Genomic DNA, 10,000 nt, shown 5'->3' with positions numbered 1-10,000 from the left:
AGGTACTTGGAAAACTATTTTTCATTTGTCTGTCTGTTTGTTTCTTTGTTTTCTTGTTTGTTTGTTCAGGAACTCCTAGGGTTTTGCATATAGACGCCCATAACCATATATTCTGATAACCTATCACTTCAGGTACTTGGATAACTGTATTTCAGTTAAATAAATATATATATATATATATATATATATACATATTGGTTAGGGTTAAGGGTTAAAGTTAGGTGGGGTATGGTTAGGTTAGAGATTATTCACGAACTCCTAGGTTTTTGCAGATAGACCCCTATAACTACATATATTCTGAAACCTTATAACCCAAGGTACTTGGATTACTATCCTTCATTTGTCTGTCAAATTGTTTGTTTGCTTGTTTGTATGTTCACGAACTCCTCCTAGGGTTTTGCAGATAGACCCCCATAACCATATATATTCTGATACCCTATCACTCCAGGTACTTGGATAACTATGTTTTATTTAAAAAGAATATATTTTGGTTAGGGTTAAGGGTTAAATTCAGGTGGGGTATGGTTAGGTTAGGGATGATTCACGAACTCGCAGCAACGCGCAGGTAATTTGGATAGTATATATATATGTATATATATATATATATATATATATATGTATATATATATGTGTGTGTGTGTGTGTGTGTGCGTGTTTCCAGACACTGAATGGTCCCCATTCCAAAATTTCCATCTTAGCAACCTAAAATAACTTTTTCATTTTAATTTCTTGCAAACACGATCGGGACTAACAGGAGTATGTTTCTCCAAGGAAAAATATTCGGAACCTAGCCTGCACGTAAAAAATGGACGGTGACTTTACCGATGAGCTACAAAAAGTGAAAGAAGTTGAATACAATTTCGGCCTTACGCATACTCGAGTTACATACATATCTATTCTATCTAATTATACACCAAGACTTTTTCCCCTTTATAAGGGAGGTAGCTACAGTAAGTCAAAGGCACGTACCTACTCCACCCATTCCACTCCCCTCCACCCTCTACTCCCTCTCATCTTTGCTCCTCCTGGATGATGGGTCATTCCTGTATTACGCTCACTGCCCTGGGTCGGAAGCAATGCAGCAAGACACAGTGCATCCATAGCAAGGCCGGTTTACTTAATTAGTGATCTCTTCGGGCTGCGTCAAAATATCATTCACTCATAAGCACCCCCTACCCCCCATGCCCCACCCCTCCCTTCCTTGCATAACAGCCTCATCTATAAACAGCCATTCTCTACTCATCCCTATCTCCTGTCTTCTCCCTTCATTATTCAACAGACATTCCCCTCTTGCTCAACATCCTCTTCGCCCCATCCGTCCATCTTATCCTCGGTCATCCCTCCACATTCATTCCCTTTACTTCTGCCTCACACATCTTTTTTACTAATGTCTCTTCACTCATTCTTTCCATTTATCCAAACCATCCCAATAATCTTTCATCAGTCCTCTCTGTCGTCTTCTTTTTCACTCCCGGTCTCTTCCTTACCTCCTCGTTTCTCACACCATCCAACCTAATAACCCCTACCATACTTCTCAGATATTTGATCTCAAGCACATTCAAACTTTTCTTCTCTGCCTCTCTAAAATTCCAAGTCTCTATCCCATACAAAGCCGTCGCCACAATCACCCCTTCATACAATCTACTCTTTACATCTATTCTCATATGCCTACTTCTCATAACATTTCAATTCCCCAAGGCATTTATTTGCTTTTCTCAGTATACAGTGTACCTCCACCTCCACTCCTCCCTTTCCTGCCAAATACGACCCGAAGCACCTAAGGTCAGGCCCGGCCCGAGAGTTTTTGATGCCCTAGGCGAAGCTGAAAAATTATGCCCCTTGGGTCCTCTCCTTGAAAGTTCACCCAGGGCCAGTGGCTCGGGGACAATAATTTTTGGTTCAATTTTGTATCAATTATAGTTGATGGTAACAAAAAGAGCCATTTTATAGCAATATACTCTGTATTGTAATACATCAACCATCCAATACTAAGTTTAAAAAAAAAAAATTGTGCAACACATTGTTGGAAATGAAATTATGTAGGCTACAATAAAAAACTATTGGTTTCCATGACACACTTCAACAAAAATTACAATTCCACTTTCCTAGCTTTTAGACTGGCGAATTTTTCCACTAATTTAGCAAGATCCAAGTTAGAAGCTTCCTCATTCTCTATTGATATAGTAGCTAAACCAACAAGCCTTTGCTGCAGCATTGTTGAGCGCAAGTAAGTTTTAATTAGCTTCAGTTTAGAGAAGCTGCGTTCTCCACTTGCAACGGATACTGGCAAAGTTAATAATATTCTGAGGGCAATCACAACATTTGGTACACTATCTTGCAGTTTTTGCTCAAATATAAAGCAAAGTGCTGCTTGTGGGAGCATGGGTTTCGTCAAGCGCCTTGATACTGCCTTGAGCTCTGAGCATAGGTCTCTTGCATCAATGTCGTGATGCCCATTGTGTGTTAATGACTTTTCTAAATTTTGGCAGTCATGAAGAATATCTGCGTTTGGTGCATTTTTTATTCCATGGATGTCATATAAGAAGCCAAATATTGCTTTGTAGGAATGTAGCTGGTGAAATCTTTCTTCTACTTTAAACGTTTGGCTGGGGTCTTCTAGTGATTCCTCATGTGCTTCATAATCAAATAGACGCTTCTTTCGCCGTTTTCGTGATTGTTTTTTCTCAAATTGTGGCTCTATTTCCAAATCTTGAGCCACCTCTGTAGCATCAACCAGAACTTTTTGAAAACCATCATCACATCTACAGCTCAGAAGGTAGCTTTTTGTTGCTTCCAACTGTTTGGTAGCTGAATTTAAATCAGCATCTTTATCTTGAAGATGCTTGCTGGTAATATTGACTTCAAACAGGATGTTATACCATGTGACAAGTGAAACAACAAACTCATATTTGGAAACAGCATCAGCTAACTCCTTGGCTTCAACCCGGGTCGAACTTCCAGATGACCCTTTAAGGTTTGTGTCTTCATAAATTTCAAGTAAAGCATCATATATGTCAGCAAGATGATATCTGAGGGGTTTAAGAGCATCAATCCGACTTTCCCACCTGGTCTCACTTAAAGGTTTGATGGTTAAGTCTTTCATGATACTGACCAAAACCTGCCATCGATGAGTTGAGATTGAGAAAAAATTATACAGATGTACTATGCCAAAAAAAATTGTAGCTTGAAGACAACATTTGACAGCATCATTCACCACTAAGTTTAATGAGTGTGCACTGCAAGGTACAAAGAAGGCACGTGGATTCATATCAAGCACTCTCTGCTGAACACCGTTGTGTTTTCCTTTCATGTTGCTCCCATTATCATATCCTTGACCACGTAAATTGTCTATCTGCAACCCCACATTTTGAAGCTCATCCACCAGTGTTTCAGTCATGAAAGCTCCAGTAGTTTCTTTTAATGGAACAAAGCCTAAAAAACTTTCTTTGATGCAAACTTGATGCTGACTAACCTCTGGCTCTTTTTTAATATCTACATATCGAAGAATCATTGTCAGTTGCTCTATGTGGCTGATATCAGGTGTACAATCTAATATAATTGAGAAATATTTTGCAAGCTTTACTTCGGCCAAAATTTTCTCTTTAATTGCACTTGCCAGCAGTTGTAAAAGTTCATTTTGGATCCTTTTTCCCAGATAGTGCACCATAGTCTTTGTTTTTGATATTACGTAAATGTTCATTCATGACTGGATCAAATAAAGCTAGAAATTCAACCAACTTTAAAAAATTTCCATTGTTGGGACTGTAGAGGCTCTCATTTGTTCCTCTAAATGCTAAGTTCTGTACAGCAAGAACCCTAGACAACGCAATCAAATGTTCCAAAATTTTTTGCCAGTACTTTTCTTCCTGCTTCAAACTCTGCTGTTCAATATGATCAATGGTTTTTCCTTGTTTCAATCGTAGTTCAAGTTCACGCCAGGTTTGATAGTTGTCAATATGTTCCGTGCTTCTTTCATGAACAGAAAGAATTGCTGTGGTATTCTGCCAATCATTAGAACCTTTTTTATGCAGAGAAACGTTAGGTTTGGAGGAAAATAATTTACAGCAAAAACAAAACATAACATCTTTCGAAGTTGAATAAACCAACCAGTCACGGCATACTTCCTCACCATTACTCAGTCTTCTTTTGTAATGTATAGGGGAAAATCTTCTGTTCTTAGAATCCTTGGGGAAGTTGTATGAAGAAATGTGCTGTGGTCCATGTTGTACAAGCAGTTGTCGCAAAACATTATTGCATGTGTCAGGCCAAGTTGCTGGATCTCCATAATTCACATCACTAATTCCAATGTCAGATACAGCAGCAGGTTCAATACCATCAGCTTTTTCTCCAACAGAAGTCTGTGCAACATCTACTTTACAGTCTGTGTTTGAAGTTGCAGTGGGTTCAATATTGGTACTACCTGCTGATTTACTACCATTTTCGCTTGTTTTTTCTCTACTTAGATACTTAAAAAAAGAACCCTCTTGTTTTGCTACTGCCTTTGCTTGTTCTGCTTTGCGTTTGCGATTTTGCGCCCCTGAGGGCTGCTTTCTATTACTCATCTGAAAAGCACAAATTGGGAGGAGTATTATTGTTAATTCCTATTAGACAAATCTTAATAAATATCAATTAATGCATTCCATTGGAGTATATACCGTATAGACAGTTTAGATATATTCCTCTTTAGGGTTTATTCCTTTTCATATAAGGGTTAAACACACTAGGCCTAGTTCACCACCACAACCATATATATTCATGTTAATAGTAATATACATAATTAGTCACTTTTTATTATGTTTGGTAAATCTATAGTTTCTTCCCCGTCTCGGAAACTTTGATTGAAATATATTTATTCTGGTAGATTTTAGTGTGCTATGAACGAATATGACTGTCTTTTCTGGGGGAAATGGCTATTTATTTCTTTTTTTTTTTTTTTTAATCGCCTGGTGTTCACAAATGTAAAGGCCACTAACCTAACCTGAGCTAAAGGTAATTAGCCTAACTATACCTGACCTGACCTAACCTAATCTAACCTAATCTAACCTAATCTAACCTAACCCAACCTAACCCAACCTAACCTGACCCAAGATTTTCAGTAAGTGCTAGTGATGTTAAACGTGATTTTTCCCATTAAGTATAGAGAAGAAAATGCTTCGAATAATGATGATTATCCGATGGTATATGTGAAAATTACCGTTGTTGAAACGAGGAAGAAACTATAATAATACTTATGTTTTTCCAAGTATTTCAAATTATATATAGTCTAGCCTATACATTCCAACCTCAATTTGAATCTCCCCTCTACCTTTGGTTTCACTCTATAACATATCAATATGGGTAAGTATTATAATGAAACATAACGCAATACAATCACGCTATATTCACTGACGTGGAACACTATATAAGAACTTTAAAAAATAACATCGAAGATCTAAACAACCCAATTTTCTTACTTCATAAACACAGCCGTTGCGTTGGCGGGAGTTGAATGCTGGCGACTGGCGTGTGTTCGGTGTTTCCGTAGGATATCAGCTGTGTTAGTGGGGAGTGGTGGCGCGATATTTGAAACAGTGTTTCTACCAGAGCATTCGATCGGTGTTTTCTCTCTGTCGGGGTTACCTTATCTCACCCTGTCCCTACTGAATTGAAAAATAAGAAAAATAGGGGAAATTTGGCAAAACGCTTCTGCAAATTAACCAATTAGTTACTGGTCTGACGCCTGACGGTTAATGATTAAACCATGCTTATTAAAGTACCGAAATAGGAATTACTGCTTGATGCCCCTCTCAGCCTGATGCCCTAGGCGACCGCCTAGATTCGCCTAATGGTAGGGCCGGCCGTGCCTAAAGTTATCCACTTTCTTCAGCCTCTCTCCTTAAAGACTTCAAACTTACTGCCATTCTCTTCCCTTTTACATTTTGCTTTTACCCACATTTACCTTCAACTTTCTCCAGTCTCATACCTTCCCAAGCTCCGTCACTAACTCCCTTAATCTCCTTTCTGACCCTGCCACAAGCGCAGTGTCGTCAGCAAACAACTGGCACACCTCCCACTTTCTCCATTTTCTTTAACCATCTCCAGTCTCCTGCCCATTATCCTTGCCTTTATCTCCCTCACTACCCCACCCATGTACACAATGAACAGCCACGGCAACGTGACACATCCCAGACACAGTCCCACTTTTCCCTTAAACGATTTGCTCTCTCAATTTTCAATTCTAACACAGGCTCTACTACTGTCGTAAAAAATCCTGACTGCCCTTAATAGCTTTCTACTATCCCATATATACATACTCGTTCATATACACAAATTTTATATTCAACCCATCCCCGTCATGATTACCTGTTGGTAGTATGTACACAAGTGGGGTTTTATTTACAGTTACTGAATGGTACCCAGGACACAGATTTCCATCTTATCAACCACAATAACTTTTCCATTCTAATTCCTTGCAAACACGATAGAGACTAACAGGAGTATGTACCTCCATGGAAGCATTTGTGAAAACTGAAATGCTGTCGGGCTGAGGACTCAAACCTAGCCCGCACGTCACAAATTGTGATTTTATTAATGAGCTATCAAGAGCGATATAAGTTGAATACAATTTAGGCCTTACATATGCATGCTAGAATTACACTCTTATACACGAATTTTATATTGTGATTGTTAAGATGACTACACACACACACGCACACACACACACACACACACACACACACACACACACACACACACACACACACACATATATATATATATATTCATTGTAACTTGAAATCTTTTTGTAGATAGACAAACAAACTGGCAGAAAATCTGGCAGAGTGACGGAATTACAGGCGTACAGAAAATCAGACAGATAAACAGACAAACAGTAAGATAGATAGAGAAATTACATTTACATATATATGCATGCATATACCAAAGGCTTTTTCCCACTTACACGTGTAACATTTATTATGCAATTATCATTAACGATTTTTTTTTGTGTATGTGCGGAAAATCAGGATATTTTTTCAAAGTAATTTCGCCTCAATTCCATTGTTTTTCATGTGCATCTGTAGACACTTTCTTCTTGTCTGGTATAAGTTATAGGTATCGGGCAATAGAAAAGATAAAATATCTGCTTTCGAGTCACTCATAGCATGAGTGAATCTGGATAAGTGGATATAAGGCGTATTCTAAAGAGTACTTTTTTCATACAATCTAAAATTCTCTTTATTCATAAGATTTTTTCCTTGTTTTTTATATTTTCTGGAGCGAAAAAAATGTATATACACATCCGTACACAAAAAGAAATAGACTGAAAATTAAATGAATAAAGTAGGAGATACAAAAATAAATAAGTTTTTTTTTTTTAAATAGAACCCATCATATACTTTAGGTTCAGCTTCCTAACATATGCACATTCTTGGAAAGTCTGTAGTCTATCTATTGTCACATAATTTCTTTCCATAATTACATTTCACTCTCTGATTTCGAAAAAAGAAGAAGTAATTACTCCTTGACTCAGGTCTTGGAAATGTAATGGAATTTTTATTCAATGGATCTGACCCTTCTATGTAAACAGGGTTCACTATAAGTTCAAGAGGCTTCCAAGTCAAAGGTGGGGGGAGGTAGAAGGAGACTGACCAAATAGCTATCAGTGCAAATGTGCCCTGAAAGAAATTGAGAGAGCGTTGCATAAATAATTCTCCATAAAGATAGAAACGTTCTTAAACCACAGTCCAAAACAGCTACATACATGGGGTATTTACCACAAGATGGATTAAGATCTAATTCACTAGACCATGACCAAGAACTCCAAACAATCTTCAGACATCTGGAGAGTACCGAAGTGGTCTGTTGAAGGAAGCTAAGAAACACCACCACATAACTGAGGTGCCTATCAGAAGATAGGTTGAAACCCACTGCATCTTAACCAAGAACTTCAAAGAGTCTTCAGATCTCTATAGAGTCTTGAGACGTTCTCTGTGTCATGGACCCCGAAGAAGACACAGGAGGAAGTGAAGAAGATGTCGCCTGTTGTCATTGAAGTCTAGGCATCTCGGGCGAACCACAAAGGAACACCCTTATTCACAAACATCCATGGTCATAAACACCTTCGTCTTTCATCATCACGTACATCTTTCTATCAATGCAAAGAAGAGGGCTTTTCATGTAAATATGTACAATTTTATAAACGCCTTTCTATAAAAATAATCTATTGGTTTATAATATTACATTTTCTTTACAAAAATATCCAAGTCCTTCTTTTTTAAACTTTTCACCACCTCCGAACTACATGACAATCAATATGAAACAGGTCTTCAAGTGTACAAAATAAATAAATGAATAAATAGGTAATTGAGTAAATAAACATATAAAAAACGGAAAATAGAAATAAATTTGAATTAGAATAGTATGAAAAAAATAATCTGATAAAGATAGAATATATATGTTCTTCACAATTACTCGAATCCTGAACAAATAACTACGTCTTTTACAAACACCACCTCATTCTGAATTGTGTAAGCGATACATAATCATCCACAATTATTTTTTCACAAATACCCAACTTATTCTCAAACAAGGATCTTTACTGATAGACCCCGTCACCTTACAAACACAAATAATATTCACATATACACATTTTTTTTGCAGACATATTCCTATGGAAACCAACTTTTTCAACTTTTCACAATCACCCGTTTTCACACAGACAGATGCGTCCTGGTTAAACAGCGCCAACATCCACAAACACCTGCCAACTCTCTCGGCATCCGCCATTGCTATATACATAAACCCTTGTTTTTCACAAGTACCAACAACTAAACTCCCAATTCCTCACAATCACTGGGTCCTCTCTTGTACGAGTCCCCGTTCTCAGCTGAACAGAAATGTACGGCACTGACAACAACAAAATCTGGAAAGTGCGTCGTCTCAGCTAATCCTTTTAGCCGCATTAACACCCGCAGTGGATTGTATTCTAACTAAAGTCAGCTGTTTTATTCTTGGCGAGTAGCATTAGGGTTGAGGCTATAATCTGCTTCTGTGTCTATCCTTATGAGAAAGAATTGTCTTGCATTAGCAAGAAAAAATTTATATAATAATCCGTCGCCGAAGCGAAGGATTTGAAATTATTGTATCCTCCACTTTCCCTTTTACCCTGATTGAACAGGGTCGATCGTTCAGATGTTCTTCATAAAGTCGCATTTTTCATCGGCGAGCATCCACATTTACCAACACCTACACCTTTTCAAACAGCTGCCCCGTGTCAGTATCATACCTTCCCATACATATACCTTTTTCTAACAAACACCTGACATTTTACATAACACCTGTACGTTAAACAAACTCCCCTAACCAGACATCTTTCAAAAAATCAATATGGGAGCTCTTCTTCAGCTTAATTAAATCATTTGACATCCGTCAGAATAGAACGAGTAAAGTAAATCGCGAGTTTTCAGGGATCATTAGAGATTTTCAGGCATTCAGACCAGTGAACTCCCTGATGAGAAACATCTACACACACACACACACACACACACACACACACACACACACACACACACACACACACACACACACACACACACACACACACACACACACACGGTGGCGCGGTTGGTAGAGCACTGGACTGCTAAGTACGGTGGTGCTCGCAGTACCCAGTTCGAATCCTGTCCAGGGCCGAAATTATTTCGGTATCGCTGCGCTTCGGGTCGTTACTCTGACTCTCGTGGGCGGGGAGTTGGGTGTGTGTGTGTGTGTGTGTGTGTAAGGTCATAGCATTACCCATAGATCGGTCATACGAGCTCTGAGTTCTCTTCCGGGAGGGAAATAGCTGTCGATCACGAGTCCAATACGTGATCCAAAGACCAAGGTGAATACGCACAAACACATACACACGTATATATACACATACAGTAACAAAACAGTGTACAAACGTCACACACACACTCAAAACATTCAGCCAGAAGTTGGTTTCCATTAAAGACCGAAACCTACTGAAGACTATACG

General features: G+C 38.4%; 2 protein-coding genes across 2 annotated transcripts in view; both read right to left on the bottom strand.

Annotated features, from left to right (window-relative positions):
• Nucleotides 1-2,089: 2,089 nt before the first annotated feature.
• On the bottom strand, nt 2,090-3,511 carry LOC143039062 (zinc finger MYM-type protein 1-like). Its single transcript, XM_076208914.1, has one exon. The coding sequence runs from the start codon at nt 3,509-3,511 to the stop codon at nt 2,090-2,092; it is 1,422 nt and encodes a 473-aa protein (XP_076065029.1).
• A 121-nt stretch (nt 3,512-3,632) lies between these two features.
• The window catches only part of LOC143039061 (uncharacterized), a 21,325-nt gene continuing 14,957 nt past the window's right edge, over nt 3,633-10,000 (bottom strand). Inside the window, exon 3 of the mRNA XM_076208913.1 lies at nt 3,633-4,562. Coding sequence (XP_076065028.1) covers nt 3,633-4,562 — 930 coding nt within the window. The remainder of the gene's footprint in view (nt 4,563-10,000) is intronic.

This window comes from Oratosquilla oratoria, chromosome 25 (genome assembly GCF_046742065.1).
Source record: "Oratosquilla oratoria isolate Oo_2021 chromosome 25, ASM4674206v1, whole genome shotgun sequence".
Classification (NCBI taxonomy): Eukaryota; Metazoa; Arthropoda; class Malacostraca; order Stomatopoda; family Squillidae; genus Oratosquilla; species Oratosquilla oratoria.
The sequence above is the reverse complement of the archived record's forward strand: the minus strand, read 5'-3'. Positions and strand labels throughout refer to the sequence as shown.

What these genes read in the sequence shown, in the direction of transcription:
- LOC143039062 (XM_076208914.1), bottom strand. Translation starts at nt 3,511, where the DNA reads ATGATTCTTCGATATGTAGATATTAAAAAAGAGCCAGAGGTTAGTCAG.